This window comes from Haliotis cracherodii, unplaced genomic scaffold (genome assembly GCF_022045235.1).
Source record: "Haliotis cracherodii isolate W230 unplaced genomic scaffold, xgHalCrac1.p SCAF_1, whole genome shotgun sequence".
Lineage (NCBI taxonomy): Eukaryota > Metazoa > Mollusca > Gastropoda > Lepetellida > Haliotidae > Haliotis > Haliotis cracherodii.
The window spans coordinates 70863674-70881175 of NW_027266264.1; the positions used below are offsets into that span (position 1 = coordinate 70863674).

Genomic DNA, 17502 nt, shown 5'->3' on the forward strand with positions numbered 1-17502 from the left:
ATTCAATATGATTTCAATAATGGTCATTGGTAACATTCCTCGGGACAATATATGAAATAAGCATATTTGTTTCATTGTTTATAAACATTCTCATTCTACACAGCTGTTAAATATGGTGTGATAATCATCTCGCCTTTTGTTAACATGTCCGGTCCGTGTTCATAGTGTCGCCTTCAGTGCGACCACCCAGGCCCGACAAAAGGCTAATAGAGAGCTATTATGAGGAATAAGTCGCTGGGGATATTCCGCTTTCACTGCTGTCGAGCTTAGAGGATGTATACATCACATTTGAGGCTGTCAATCGAAGGCGGTTCCTCCAATCAATAGCAAGCTTGGAGCCTAGACTCAATCCTGTAGTCACTTGGTTTGGCTTGCAAGAGCAGGTAGCACCATGTGTTAGAATGCTGAAGAACTGGACACAGATAATCAATGACAATTCTTGGATTATATTGCTGTGTAGACAAGACGAGCAGAAATATTACAAAGCAAATATTTGAGTGTGATTTGTCAAGTTGCATCTGTTCTGTTAGAAAGCGGGAACCGGTAGAGAGGTGCCTGTCTGTATGGCTGCTGATACGTTCTCGTGAATAAGAAACACGCACATGGCTTAACTGATTGTGGACTACCATTAAGGTGAGTGTGTGCATGCAACGTCATGTTTCCGTTGAACGGGTTACATCAATCATGGGTATGGTTATGTTGTTGCTATGTCGATGGGTATGTATGTATTCTTTGTCTCTATCAACTACCTACATTTATGTAATCATCTGGAAAAGTCGATATAAGGTAATTGCTTCACAAATCAAACTTCTTAGTAGCAAAGTTGTAAATCAAGAAGGTATGTTTTGTAAATAATGACTTATGCAAAACGGACATTTCACACCTATATAATCTGTGTTGCTTTGCGACATTATGTTTGAAAGTCAAATGCTTGTAGGTGCGATAAAAACAATTCTTACTTACCTTAAAACGTCTTCGTTATTAGCAGGTTATTCGTATCTATATACGATGAACAATTTTTTTTTTTCGCCATTAAAGACACGTCCTTTTCTCAAGAGGTTGACGAGTCGAAGAGTGATTTCGACATAAAATCTGACGTTTAATAATTGATCATGACCCCTCCATATCTCACTGACAACCTCTATCACAATTACATGCAGAAGAGAGAGAATCAACAATGAGCTGGCAGTTAAACCGAATTTACTAGTTATATAATGTTACTGTAATTTTTTTAATAGATTTATTAAGATAAATATCTTTCTTGTGTTTTATGTCAAACTGTGTCCCTTGGTGTGATTACTGTCTGAATTCGAAATATTCAGGTTTTGAAGAACAGCCTGAAATAGTTATCGATTTCTGTTATTCCTCGGCATTGTATTAAATCTTTCATAGCTTTCTTTGACCTTTCGAGAAACAAGCGCCATCAGAATTGTTCAACTCAAGTATATTTCTGTTGAAATTAACTCTATGCAGGATGTAATGCGTATGACGTCTTTTGCAGGATTTAGACAGTATCTGTCGATAGATGGTGTCACACAGTTCATATGAATATACCTTCATTAAGGAATAAAGGCTAAAACTGACGGAGCTGATACTAAAGAAAAACATTAATCTGAGAAAAAACGAAGAAAGATAGGTAATTAAAGGTGGTGCAAAAATCGTTTACGGTTTACGATCATGAAAACATAGAATATAGGATGCGGTCATTGCTCCTTATCTTGGTTATATTGGTATTAGGGGGTTAGCATAGCATACGGTGAAAGAGATTCCTCTATAATTAACACATCATGACATCTTTCATTGACTTACACGGTTGTATTCAATATCATTTCCAACCCAGAACATGATTGATAATTAAAGGTTGTTAAATAAAGGATTATTAGCCTAAACTGTAATGCTAGATTTTTATTTGAATATAGGTTATAAAGCCTTGAGGAAACACAAAATGGAACTAAGAGCAACCAAAAACATATGTTCATGCCAAGCTAGTATTTGTTCATACATATACAAATACCATGTGTCAATGTATAGTATAAATTGCGATGCAGACTAGGTATCGACTCCTTGTTTATATCATATATGTTTCAGAATATCCACTCTCTTCTCTTTGTTTGTATTTGAAATGAAAATTGAGAAAATAGTTCGGGGTATTGGGTAGGGTAGGGTATTGAATATAATGTAAAACCATCTCTCTTTATCTTTAATCTGTAACGTCAACGTCTCGATTATCTTACGAAACAGATTCAATGGGGCATAAACCGCAAAATAGCGGTGAAAATTATATGAATCACTGATCACTGACGATCAGTACCATTTACGTTCTTAAAACAAAAGTCAAAAACACTGTTTTCATGTTTTGCATCATTTTGACAAAATTGATATGCGTTCGTCAGATGGTATCTGTTTTATCCAGAGTAGATATATAAATATGTACCACATAATCCAGAGAAGTTGAAAACTATTATACCTGCCTGTCTGATGTTGAACAGGTCTCCCACTCAAATGTCTATTATATTATGCTGTCCGAATACCTTAATATTGAAACCGGATATCAAATAGTTCATGTTCAGCGGAAAGGCAATCGGTTTTGTAAATGTTCAAGACAGATTAATAAATAAACTATTAACAATTTTGCAAATATTGACATTTTCATAAATAATTAAATACAATCATTGATTGTTTGGTTTTATATTCAAATAAACAGTGATATGGACTTCTTGCTGCTGAAGTATGTGACCTTGCTAAAAGCTTTTGCTGAATTTCCCTTTTGTTATATTTGTCCAAATATCACCAAATGCGTTAGGAGATTTAAAATATAGTAAAGTTCCACGCTGGTGCCGTCATAACATATGTCATACACCTGGCACACATCATACTATCTATAGCATAGGAGAAAAGAATGATGATCCATGATCAATCTCCTACTTAACGTTGCTGAAATAAGCCACGTCACTGCACTACCGTGTGCACTTCATACTTAACGAGCAGTTATGTTTCTTTTACATTTCCTCCAGCAAAGACAAGCCCTTAATTGATGTGACCTTTTTCAGAGAACAGATCCACTTAAGATTAAAAATGTGCTCTGTCTAAACTCGGACTAGCAAGTGTTCTTCCCATTGGTTGGTCTAAGACAAATGTCGTGCGACATACACTATTCATGTACAAGAATGTTCACGGTATCGATAATTGTATGCCTTCCAGATTCATCCCAACTGGTAATATCTCAACACTTCATGTTCTCCAGTACCAGAGCTAAGCGGTTATCCGAATCCTTTCTACATGGACGCATACCAGAGATGACAGCCAAACACTGATACACAGAACCTTCCCTTCTTGCACCGCGCACCCCGATGGGTGAAGGTACCCTATGATGTTTGTGGACAACCTCTGTGTGTGGATTAGTGTCATCAGCTCCATCCTAGTGTGTGGAGGTAAGGCTTGTTTGACCTTTCTCTGACTTGTCTGATCAGGAGATTGTCCCTTATAATTAATAAGTTTCAAAATTCCTAAGTGGCAATTTTATGAGACTGTCTGGATCAATGATGTCTTGGCCATTATGACAAGCCATTATCTTGGAATCATAGCGCTATATTTGCCACAAATGATGACGGATGCTGCAACTTAGATTGGGGAAATCAAAGTTTTTTCCACATTCTTATCATTGCATTGCTGTATCGAACTGGTTTATCTCATAATCTGGCTCAAAATGAAAAACTAGCCATGTTGATTGTATGTTTATTTGTGATGTAATCACATTCTTATATTTTATAATTATGCATTTCGTTGTAACACATTCTAATTACGGTTATGTGCGTAAATATTGATTTCATGAAGAGTTCTTTCAAAGATAGCACTGGTTATAGATTAAAACAGTGGAAAAAGACCTTGACAGTTTAAACCGTACCCCAACTTATAGAGTCTTGTAAACATGCACTGGACCTTTTGTGTACAGAAGAATGTATTATGGAATCAAAGAGGAAGACGAATGCTTTAGAATGTTCGCTGTGAAAAGTATGTGATCTGTCACTAACATGGCGGCGAAAGTGTATTTTAATACATTGGCGTTTATACATAGGTTGACACACATCATAACAAGATAAAGAGCATGGTTTAGTTTATACAAGTATACGTAGAATTAAACCATGTATAATTGAACATTGTTCGCATATGCAATATATACACGTAAATGTATTATTGAGACTATGCCCATAGATATGTAAAATAGTTATTTGTAAATAGATGTTCACGTTTAAGTATGCGCATATACACGTAATATGATTGTGAAAGCAAATTCGCGTGCGCGCACGCACGCACACACACACACACACAAGGACTTGTACACGTGTGCTTATAACTACTACGTAACAAAGTAGGCATTTGTTTGCTTTTGTAATGGACTATGTAGTATGTTTCCAACCTAAACTGTTCCAACTCACTCATCCATCCCAGACTCACTCACTCACTCACTCACGTAAGTACTCCAAAACATCTTCTTTGAAAGCAGTTCTAGCAACAATTGTCGCATGCACGCGCATTCGAACCCACTCACTCACTTAAATACTCCCACACATCTTCATTGAAAGCAGTTCTAACGATACAACGTTTCGCACGCATCAGCGCACTCTCCCACCCATCCCAGTCGCACTCACTCACGTAAGTACTCTCACACATCTTCATTGAAAACGGTTCTAGCGACACATGTCGCATGCACGCATATTCCAACACACTCACTCACTTAAATACTCCCCCACATCGTCATTGAAAGAAGTTCTAACGATACAACGTTTCGCACGCATCAGCGCACTCTCCCACCCATGCCAGTCACTCACTCACGTAAGTACTCCCACACATCTTCATTGAAACCAGTTCTAACGATACAACGTTTCAATGTGTCTGTTCTAAACAGTACTGAGTCTCATCCAATATGGCGCTGAGACCTTTGAAGAAAACATTTGAAAATGACATTCAAACAAGAAAAGCCAAGGGAGTCACGATTCAGCTCTAAACCGTAAAACACGTGCCGCCGTATCTTCTTGAACAAACTCTTATCATAATCTTGCATTTCATCATTAAAGCCACATCGTCTAATTACGCTGCAATGATGTATCCGCTAAACATCACAATGTCCAGATAATTATACACGCTAAACAAGCATTAACTGCGGTGCCATCATCATAATCCATCACAAACTTAATGCAGCGGATAGTACAACCGGTATTTTACGCAAGGATACGCAGTGTCCATGTTCCTAAGCCTGTCTCAGACATTGAAATCCCCGCTAGAGTAACTTCAAACGTGATATGGCATAGCGTCAGCCAAGCAAACTCTCAACTTTCACCACACGGTATATCGGTATAAGTCAATCGGATCACTGACAGCTAAAGTCATTTGTTAATGCACGAATGGCCATTGAAACCATACTTGTCCGACAAACCAATACTCCCCCGTTATCATGGATGTTTGCAGATAATTCCAACCCGCTGGCAAGTCATTTCAGTGACGAGAATATCGGGAGAAAATGCTATCTTGAAAAAGCAGAAGTGTAAAAATCGTTAATACGCAACATGTATGTTCAAAATGTGCTGACTTAAAACGAATCCATCATAGAGTTATTATCGTTCCAAGACTCAGAGAGTCCAAGCCTTGTCTTGCCAGGACCTCCTGCACATAGAGTCACAGACTTCCGACGCTGCACTGGCACAGACTCCCGACATTGTCTTTAAATGACCGCTGGCACAGATACTCCAGGCCTTGACTTACCATGAATCATGATCGCCTACACACAGGCTTTCGACCTTATTTATCATGATCGCCTACACACAGGCTCCAAATCATATTTTACTATGACTGCCTACACACAGGATTTCGACCATATTTATCATGATCGCCTACACACAGGCTCCAAATCTTATTTTACCATGACTGCCTACACACAGGTTTTCGACCTTATTTAACATGATCGCCTACACACAGGCTCCAAAATTTTATTTTACCATGACTGCCTACACACAGGCTCCCAAATTTAGTTTACCATGACCGCCTACACACAGGCTCCAAATCATATTTTACCATGACTGCCTACACACAGGCTCCAAATCCTTTTTAGCATGACTGCCTACACACAGCCTCCCAAATTTATTTTACCATGACCGCCTACACACAGGCTCCAAATCTTTTTCTACCATGACTGCCTACACACAGGCTCCCAAATTTATTTTACCATGACCGCCTACACACAGGCTCCAAATCTTTTTTAACCATTACGGCCTACACACAGGCTCCCAAATTTATTTTACCATGACCGCCTACACCCAGGCTCCAAATCATATTTTACCATGACTGCCTACACACAGGCTCCCAAATTTATTTTACCATACCAGCCATCACACAGGCTCCCGACTTTATTTTACCATGACAGCCTACACAGAGGCTCCCGATCTCATTTTACCATGACAGCCTTAAGCAGGCTCTCGACCTGTTCTACCATGGCCGCCCTCACAGAGACTCTCGACCTTGTCTTACCATGACAACCTACACATAGACTCTCGACATTGTCTTACTATGTCTCACGACTTTGTGGTACCTTGATCGCCGACACTAGAGAGCCCCAACTTTTTTGTAACATGACCGCCTAGACCGTGAATACCTACATTGGCTTAACATTGCCGCCTACACATGAATCTCAACATTGTCTTCACATATACATATAGGCCTAACACTGTGTTTACGCGTCAAGGTGTATGAGTGTGCCCCAATATTGCTTTTATTTCTTTATGATCATATCACGAAAATGAAATTGCATACAAATGTCATTGTAAAACAAAACTAAGTAGATGAATGTAATTCATAGAAATGTGCGATATGTTTGTCCCTTTATGGAGACATATCTGCCCATGGCCACGTCTAGCTAAGTGTGATTGATTCTGTCCGCAAACAGAAAGCTCTTAGTCGCGGATCCAGCATCGGCTGCATCACGTCATACATCTTGTTCACTGTACGTTTAGGAGTGCTACACATCTGTCGTGAAAGATAACGTGGTATTCACGGTATGGACCAACATATCACTCACAAGGATAGGTACTGCTTCACCAACGTATCAATTAATCCTTATCCTGTCGTCAGCGTTATAATGCAAAGCACAACGGTCGTTTAGTACCTTGGGTATGTGTTCATTTTAAGATCGATGTCACTGTTTTCTATGTATTGTATAATTATAAGCATATAAATATTGATCTATCATGAACATTATTATCTATGAGTCTTTATAGACATTTATAAGTTGTACGTAAACATGGCAAGGAGCGCTATTATGGATGGCAACTTCTTTATTATACACACACAACTTTACGGGGCTACTTAAACTTCGTGCCCTTTATCAGGTGCAGTTAGCCCTGAAACGTTGTGAATGTATTATAAAGAAGCTGTTATCCATGATGATACTCCTTGTCATATTATTATCTTACTACAAATAACAAAGTATGAAAAACGAAATTGTAGGTAACTACTTACTTTGAGACCCATGAAGATCCGGGGTAGAACATGTCTTCAGCAACCCATGTTTGCCGTAAAAGGCGACTATGCTTGTCGTAAGAGGCGACTAACAGGATTGGGTGGTCAGGCTCGCTGACTTTGTTTAATGCATGTCATCGTATAGCAGTTGCGTGGATCGATACTCATGATATCAATCACTGGGTTGTCTGGTCTAGCCTCGATTATTCACAGACCGTCATATAGCTTGAATATTGCTGTGTGCACCGTTAAACAACAAACAAACAAACAAAACTTACTTTTTGTAAACCTCTTCATTTAAGTAATTATGTCCTTTAATATAAAGATATTTTTCAATCGTTAAGAAACATATGTGTCTTAGTAAAATTGTCTTACTTATCAACGCAATGTTATAGTATATTGTGGAGGGGGTGCTAGTGAAAACGGCCAACTTTGAAAACGGCAATCGCGCAATTAGAGAAAACGGCCGCTGCATAAGAGAAAACGGCCGCTGCATAAGAGAAAGTGGCCGCTGCATAAGAGAAAACGGCCAATAGGGTTAGTGAAAACGACCCACACGTTTGGAGAAAGGGCCTCTGGATATTTAATTGGAAAGGAAGTAACAATATGGTTTTAAATCAGTTTTAATGGCATTCAACAGGTAATTTGTGATATTTAGTTAACATTCAACATGCATTTTACATTACTTTTTCGATCAACATGTTTTGACAGAGTTCACAGTTGTTTTCCCTCTCTTCAAAGATCTCACATCACGTGATTGATATCTCACAAAAATAGTATGACTAGTAAAATTATGAAAATGTTTCGAATATAAACGCTATCTAACTGTAGCGTGGTATCGACATTTATTCATATCCATGCACCTCAAAACTCAATTACTTCACTGTCTTCTTGCAATGCGAGCATGTAGGCTTCATGATGACGACTGATCATTCAAATCTTACTTACTTTCTTACTTACTTTGGAGATTTAACGTGCGCTTTCCGACTGATGCGTATTTCGCACACGCGCCCGGTCAGGCCATTTAATGTGTTTCCGAAAGGGACGAAAGTGGTGTGTGCAACCCAAGAGGGGGCTTTAGGGGTTGCTCATATAGAATTTGGGAATTTTGAGATTTGGAATAGATGCCGATGGGGTTGGGGAGGAGAACTAAGGGAGCTGGGTATGGTGGATGTTTGTTTGTTTATGTGATTTTGATTTGGTAGATTATAGTGTTTTTAGATGGGTTTTATTAGTTCCGTTTTGATTAAGAATACGCCTAAGGCCTTGAAGTTTTCTAGTTTATTTTGTGGGTTTAGTATTGCTTCTAGAGTGAGAGCCTTGTTTAGATTGAGGGTGGTTTGTAATGCTGTTCGATGTGTTAGGTAATGTGTGCAGTGGATGAGTGCGTGTTCTGGGGTTTCTAGTTGTTCATTCAAATCCATTTTATCTCACCTTTATATTTAAGCTTCATAATTATAGCTTACTGGCTTCTACAATTAAAACACTGAAATGAAATCATTCAAAATAAAGAAACCATTCCACTGTCTGTTTTATAGATGAGTAAGAAGTTTAATCTTCTAACTGGCTTCTACAATCAACACATACAAATACAATCACAACATTGAAAAACCAATGGATTATTCTAACAAGGTACTCCACTATCAAAACATTATAAATACAGAGGCCGTTTTCATCATTCGTGGTGGCCGTTTTCTCCATACGAGGTGGCCGTTTTCACTGACCCTCATGGCCATTTCTCTTATGCAGTGGCCGTTTTCACTGACCCTCATGGCCATTTCTCTTATGCAGTGGCCGTTTTCACTGACCCTCATGGCCATTTCTCTTATGCAGTGGCCGTTTTCACTGACCCTCATGGTCATTTCTCTTATGCAGTGGCTGTTTTCACTTACCATCATGGCCATTTCTCTTATGCAGTGGCCGTTTACACTGACCTTCATGGCCATTTCTCTTATGCAGTGGTCGTTTTCACTGACCCTCATGGTCATTTCTCTTATGCAGTGGCCGTTTTCTTTATTAACCCGGTGGCCGTTTTCACTGACCCTCGTGGCCATTTCTCTTATGCAGTGGCCGTTTTCTTTATCAACCCGGTGGGCGTTTTCAAAGTTGGTCGTTTTCTACATTTCTCTTGTGGAGTACGCACAAAGCGGCATAAAGAGATATTACTATTTGAAGCCTTTCTGTTGTATAAGTATGAAAAACACTTGATGCACAAAGTATTACCAGCAATATTCTATCTGGTACATGTGTCAAATGTTTATTTCCTTACAATTCACACATGTGTAAAGTTCAAATGTGGCAGCTAGTTTCCTGCATGAGGGTTTTATTGCGATCCTTAAGGACTTCTTCTTATCCTTGAGTTTTCAGCTGTCAAGTTGTCACACTTTGGTTATGGCGTCATCCACAAATTACTGGTATGTTTAGTAAGGGCCACTTTAACGGGTGGTATCAGGGGGACATACTGAACCATTTCGTGAACAAAAACTTACGAAGAGTCATTGAAACTCTTTTGTCTTTGAAATAAGAGTTCTGACTTTGTTCGGACACTGTTCATTAACATTGTTATTTCGTGTTCGGTTGAGTAATGATCTAGGTGATCTGGTTTATATTGAAAACAAGTTTACATTATATTGATATTGACATTTTGAAAAACGTCAATATTTTTATAATGGCCATTTAACATTAAACTGATAATAACAATTTAAGATTGATTATATTGATATTGATAATTTAAGATTATATTGATATGGACAATTTAAGATTATATTGATATTGACAATTCAACATTATATTAATATTGACAATGTAACATTTTATTGATATCGACAATTTTACATTATATTGATATTGACAATTTAATGATATATTGATATTGACAATTTAACATTATATTGATATTGACAATTTTACATTGTATCGATATTGACAAGTTAACATTATATTGATATTGACAATTGACAGTCAGATAAGGTTTTCAGAATTAAGATACATTCAAAATTCGATGTTTCAGTATCACTTAGAGCTAGAAAAAGAAGTACTGACATGACAGTATGGATGATAATCTTCCTTATTATGTTGTGTCACCGTTTTCAATCATGTGATGAGGTTAGGTAAGATGAAATGGGGTTTAACGTTTCGTTCAAGATCATTGCACTTATATAGCGACGTGCATGCACGTGTGTGTGTGTGGTTGCTTGTACGTGTGTCGGGACAAATGCCGATTTTATAGTGCTAGCCCATAGAGGTTCTATTTAAGATTTGGCTTTCACTTTGTGAGAGTACATTGGAGTGATGGCCAAACTGTATGGCCCTGTCGGAGCTTGCGACAGTTATATTTAGGATATGTGATTTCATGTTTACACTGACAGCCATATACAATAACCATCTGTATCGCGGAATAAGATAGTTCCTCAAAACGAGAGGTGACAAGAGCTCATGTATGCTCAGCAGGAACAACTTCCGTAGTTTCTGTACAACAAATGTACAAATGTACAAATAATATCCTCATTAGATTAGAAAGGTCTGTTAAGAAGTACGTCAGTAAGTCAGTGACAATGACAGCGCGTCGTAATACATTTACATCAAGTACAAGACGTCAAAATGGCCGACACGATAAACGTGACGGGAGAGACAGGAGAGATTTCCGAATTTGTAAATGAACCTGTGGCTGTTCCAAGTGTTAGTTATCACTGATCAATTGGCCGATCACTGAAAGGTGATTGTAAAGATGCTTCAAATAAATACTTAGGTACATTCATTGCTGTAGATCGTCACTGTAGTTTAGACACGGATCAAGTAGCTTTTCACCGTTAATAGCGGGGATATCATTGAACGGACATGCATTCAAACCCTGACTTATCCCAATGTATGCAAATACGCCAAGTTCAAGATTAAAGGGTCTTAATGATGAGAAACAACACTTCTGTATTCATTTGTTGTAGGGAATTCCCGTGGGTTCCCCCAGGAATGTGGAAATAGTCCGTCAGTGTTTACGTTATTTCAAGAATACGGTCTCGTGAAAAAACGTTTGAATGCCAATTTCGCGGTCATGTGACCGACCACTTGTCTAATGGAAAAGCCGTATGTCGTGTAAACTTCAAATTAAAAACATATCATGAGATAACATGAATACCCAACTCAGACACAGTATACCGACTCCGAGTCGACCAGCCCTTGTGTTAGCCCCTTAGTGTAGCGCCAGGCAGAGTAACAACAAGTACCATCTTTTAACGCCTCTCGGTATGACGCGCCCGGGTATCGAACCCCGGACCTTCCCTTCTCTACCACTAGACCACGGAGGCGGCCCAATCATGCAATGAACAATAAACTAGACTAGAGTTGAAACTAGTTCTTAGCGCAATGGATTTCTGGAATACTGTTGCTGGTGTGATTAAGGCAATTGAAGCAAGATGTACATCGATGAGTGCATGATGATAAACATGATAATAAACATTCAGTTCATCATCTTTTTCCCATCAATAGTCACTTTAATTTAGTTCCTCTTCTTCAGGGCGGTCGCGTAGCCTAGTGGTTAAAGCGTTCGCTCGTTACGCCGATGACCCGGGTTCGATTCCCGACATTGGTACAATGTGTGAAGCCCATTTCTGGTGTCCCCCACCGTGATATTGCTGGAATATTGCTAAAATCGGTGTAAAACCATCCTCATTCACTCCTTTTCTTAGTGTATGTGGGACACGGGTCGCCTAGTCGTCTTAGGCGCCGCAATTGCTGTGCAGAGTTGCGTCCCTTGGGCACCCCAGAAACCTATAATTGTGGATTCAAATCCCGGTTCGCACAATCACGTTTCAAGGCTTGTCAGCATTATACCCGTGCTCGTGGGTTTCACTAAAGTGGTAAACGTCTGAGACCAGCATCACTTAAGGTTTTGCTCCCGCATTTAGCTGACACGCCGTGATATAACTGTAATACTGTTAAAGGTAGCGTTAAAGCCAACTCACTGACTCTTAGTGGATGTCGTCCATTTAGCTTTGGGGTTGACATTTACAGTACCATCCACAGACACGAGCTTCACGAGCAAATAGAGCAGTTAGAATTTATTAATTGTGTGTACCTTAAGACATTTATTTGGAGAAGCTGTTCTATTTTATTGCACCATGAGGGGGCACGGGTGGCCCAGTCGTCTATGGCGCCGCGATTCGCTGTGCAGAGTTGCGTCCCTTGGGCATCCTAGAAACCTATGATTGTGGGTTCGAATCCCGGTTCGCCCCGATTATGTTTCTAGGTTTGTCAGCACCATACCCGTGATCGTGGGTTTCACCGAAGTGGTAAACGTCTGAGACCTGCATCACTTCGGGCTTTCCTCCCACATTAAGCTGACACGCCGTGATATAACTGGAATACTGTTAAAAGCGGCGTTAAACCCAACTCACTCACTCAATATTGCACCATGAAAAGGCTAAACGTTTTGTGACAAGCTTTCCCCTAATCTGCAAAAAATCGAGATATCAATCCATGATATATTCTTCGACACCCCCTGGCCGTGTCATAGTGAAAGATATAAAAAGTGTACTTGTTGTTACCCTGTCTGGAGCTCGGCATTGAGGGTTAACACAAGGACTCCGTATACTGTGTCTGAGTGAGACATATTAAACAGCAGCAAAATACCTTGGTGGGCTAGAACCATAAAACTGGCATACGTTCAGATTGTTACACGCAGACAACACATGCGCATGCACGCCCCTATATGAGTCAAATAAGCTTGATCATTTCACACACTTTACCTTGAGTGGAAAATATTACCTTTTCAGCTTTCCTGTGCTTTCGTGGTGCACCTATAAAACATATTACTTCAATGATATCAGGCCCACCTGTCAATAACTATCAGTGTATTTGACTAGAAAAAAACGTCAGGATTGCATGCTTATAATTCGGTATCCAACACATTTGCTTATGTGCTTGTTACCAAAAGAAATAGCAAGGCGAGGGTTTCCTTTGCCAAATGAATCTTGATAGTGACATACGGGCAAACAGAAAGGGTCGTGTTGGTGCCGTGACCTGATTGCATGCTTCTAATCTACAGTCACTCTCTGAATGTTCTTAAAAGCGGCCGACAGAAACAGGAAGCTGCATGAGGGTTCCGGCCTCGTCCTCAATGTCCATGATTTCAATGACTGTTTCAGGCATAAAATGCACTGCCACAAGAAGTATTCTTTTTAAACTTTCTGTATTTCCTTGTCGAAGATGGTAATGGGTTATAAAAGGAACCGTCCCTCCACACGATCTCGGAATTACAGATTTCCTTTTTGTGTGATTGTTTTTTATCAACTTGAAATTCATTCGTGCAAATAATATGCGATCCATCAATGCTGATACATATTTGTCTTAATCATTTATGTGCTTGAATCTGTGAATAATTTTCATGATAGTATCTTTTGGGTTGTAATGTACCGCTGTTAACGTATCAATATTTTGCTTCATTTTTCACAAAAAAAATGATATGAGTACACGTTTGAGAACGTGCATTATCTTATTCGTGGATCGATTTTATAATTAACTTGAGTGAGTAATTGAGTTTGGTTTGACACCGCTTTGAAAAGTGTTTCTGTTGAATCATATAATTATATAATTATATAATAATTTCACGAAACACATTTAGAGTATTGTCTGTCTTTGCTAAAAACGAATAACATATTGTGCCAACTTACTTGATTAAATTGGGTTAATGGTGAACTGTACGATATCTCATTGCGAGCAAATAGGAATAATAAGCAATTTCTAAAAGTAGACACAGTATTTCAGTTGGGATAACAATATGAAAGCACCGTCTTCTTAATCGACTGGTCAAACAATCGAAGTATGTAATCAGGTTAGACACTCGAGTGGCAAAAGCCTTGTAAATACCACAGTCTTTCTGCCTTTATGCTCTGAGCTTGTGACCCTGAAGGTGTGTGACAAGTGTCCAGTAATAGAAGGGATCGTTGCATGTGTTCCATGCCGTCTACTTAATCAAATCATTAGTGTTCGTTCTGATACAATATTTGATAAAGTACTGTAAATCAGCTAAGAGTATTGATTCCAAGGGTAGTAGCCTTATCGTGACCAGCGGGATGAATCCGTCTAAGTAGGAAGAGTGTGATAGCATGTCCACCTAGCGACCTCCAGATGAAGAGTAACTGAGATAGCGCAGCAAGACCATTGGTCAGATGAGGTTCTGGCCGCTGATAAATAGAGGATACTGTCAGTGTGTTGTGAAATGCAAGGAGATTGTCTTATGTACCTTGTTATCTGCGGTTTGGGGAATACCAGTATTCCTCAAAGGTTCTGTCGACACGAAGATTGTAGTCCTTGTGTGTATTTAAGGATGAACGTGTCACAATCAATGGTGTGGTCAAATAGATACAATTCTCTAGGTCCAGCGGATTTTGTATCACAAGAATCTGGTTGGGCTCTTTGGAATACAGGTCAACGTTATTGTATCTCTCAAAACGTCAAATAAGACATCTGGGACCAGGCATGATTGTGGAAGAGAAAATCTCCCTGTAAACCAGTAGGATTGGAGACAAAACGAAACTAGCCATTTGAAACCTTCGCCTTAAGACTCATTATATCACAAGCGTCGTCCACGAATCACCATGAGACATAAATGACAGCAGGTGCTTGCGAAATGATGAGCGTATGCTAGCCCATCCGTGGCTACAGTAACAAACACATGCAAAAGCATGGCAAGCGCCCACAAGAACAAACTCGGGACCACACGGCCCAGACTTAAACAGGGAACTACATCGGCCATATGTGACAAGATTATTACTTCTATTTTCCAATTGTCAACTTTCCCTTTATGTCGATAAATATGCCAGCACTTCCAGCCTTTCGTGTTTGCATTTCAAAACTTGTGATGTACAATCGATCATGCCCTTCCATGAAGAATTCAAAGAGTGTCAAACAACTCTTGCTCAAACGTTTCAAGGTCTTAGTTAAGCTTTCAAAAGATTTCACGGCAGACACGTGGAGGACCATTTAAAAATTTGATGCATCAGTGACAAAAATTATTTTCCCGAAGCAATCCCCATTTTTGATTATTATTTTTTGCAATACATGTATGTTGCCGTGTTAAGATTGACAATTGACTTGCCTTCGCATGTGTTTGTGACGGGTTACACCGGTTGGGCAGGATACGCTCATGTTTCCGAGAACACCTGGTGTCATTACCATTTGATAGTGATTAATAAACATATGCTTATGCTATAGTCGGAATGGGAGCAATGGATCCTGGAGATTTCTGGTGATAAGAGAAAGATTTTTGTTTATTTAAAACACAGTATTACTCCAAATATTTATACAGTTTGCTGTGCATAGAGCACATGCAATCTATTAGTTAGAGATTTGCATCTAAAACGTCGATATTTGGCATTTCATAGTTGATTATTATATCAAGGCTACTTGGTCTTTAGCCATGTGAGTTTTAGACTTCGCTTATCATCGACTAGATACTGTGCTTGCCACTGATGTATGTGCCCCAATGTACAATTCGATTAATAATCTGTCCATCCGCCAGCCGACACTGGTCAATTACTGCAAACAGTATGGTGGTCATACAGAACGACAGAAATAGAAATGCGTGTACTTTTGGGGAATTGCATAGCTGTGTAGTGTCGAAAGGGTATCATGTATCTCCTGTAGTACAAATCCGAAACTGAGTAATGATCATGAACTTAGATAAAACTAGAAAAACCACGAGATGCCAAAACGTAACATACTATCAAAATGTTCTTCATTATCGGTATTTTTAGCAAAGCATGATACTTATATACTTATAATGAAAACGTGTTCCTAACTGTTCTCTCTCTCTCTCTCTCTCTCTCTCTCTCTCTCTCTCTCTCTCTCTCTCTCTCTCTCTCTCTCTCTCTCTCTCTCTCTCTGGTCCTCGTAAATACTTGCTCAGGAAATAAGGTATAACAGAGATATATTGCTAAATCTCTAACGGATAGCATCTAGACCAGCTGAGATTGGATTTCACCCCCCAGACACGATTCCCATGGCTCTATAGTATGGGTTGGGGTCCTAAGTGAACATTCACCTGTATCACTACTTTGCATAGACAATAGTCTAATTGCAGCACTCAGTGGGCCTTCCTCAATCCATTCACACCTTTTCAGCACATAGAGACAATCTCCGTTCAGAAAATGCGGGTTTATATGTATTTTCTTTTATTATGTTAGGTTTAATCTATGATCTTATAAAAAATTATATATACACATTTTTTTGGATCGGGGAATTTCGTTGGTGTGTTAATAATCACTTACAACGAATGAGGACAGCAATTTATGTTTAAAATGTATTAAATTGAAATAAAAACTATCATGCTTCATTTTTTTGGCAATATCAAATACCATTTGTGTGACAAAATATCCAAGTAACCAGTGCCATTCAGCCCTACCTTGGACATTCAGAATGTCCCTATCAAAGTATACATTCCGACTAACACTGGCTATTAGGTTTGAGTAATGCTAGTGAAGATTAAAACATAGTTCAACCAAATATGTGGGACGGCAATCTTGTCCATAATTACGAACTCTCTATGCCATCGATGTCATTACAGTACATGTGTGATTGGTGTAAATAGTTCTCTTTCCGTTGTATGATTGATTCATGCGCGGCTTTTGGCATAGACGTTTAAGATAACGTTGAAAAAAAAATTGAACAATTCTTACAAGGACATTAGAGGTTTAGGCCTTGGATCTTTTGTCCTGAAGCACATACGTCATTTTCCATATGTCAAGGCATAGTCAGACTACCAAACTGATATATTTATCAGCTTGATAAGACATTTACTATATGAACATTCATGTCAAGGTAACATTATGTTGAGCACAGTTTCAAGGTTTCATTTGTTGTGTTTGATTGTCCAGTCGACTCTATAATCAATAAGCTAAACGTTCATAAGACACGAGACGGGGCTGGGCGTAACGCCGCATTTGGAAGTACTGTCAGTGATTGTTGTTGTATATTATTAGTTATGGTGTCTTTAGTTGC

General features: G+C 39.0%; 1 protein-coding gene across 2 annotated transcripts in view; it reads left to right on the forward strand.

Annotated features, from left to right (window-relative positions):
* The first annotated feature begins 324 nt into the window (after positions 1-324).
* Positions 325-17502, forward strand: part of LOC139466911 (neuronal acetylcholine receptor subunit alpha-10-like) — a 48913-nt gene continuing 31735 nt past the window's right edge. Inside the window, exons 1-2 of one of the 2 annotated variants that reach the window (XM_071248665.1) lie at positions 325-633; positions 3202-3431. In XM_071248665.1, the coding sequence (XP_071104766.1) occupies positions 3368-3431 (64 nt within the window). In that variant the 5' untranslated portion in view covers positions 325-633; positions 3202-3367. The remainder of the gene's footprint in view (positions 634-3201; positions 3432-17502) is intronic. The other variant, XM_071248725.1, reaches the window with a different exon arrangement.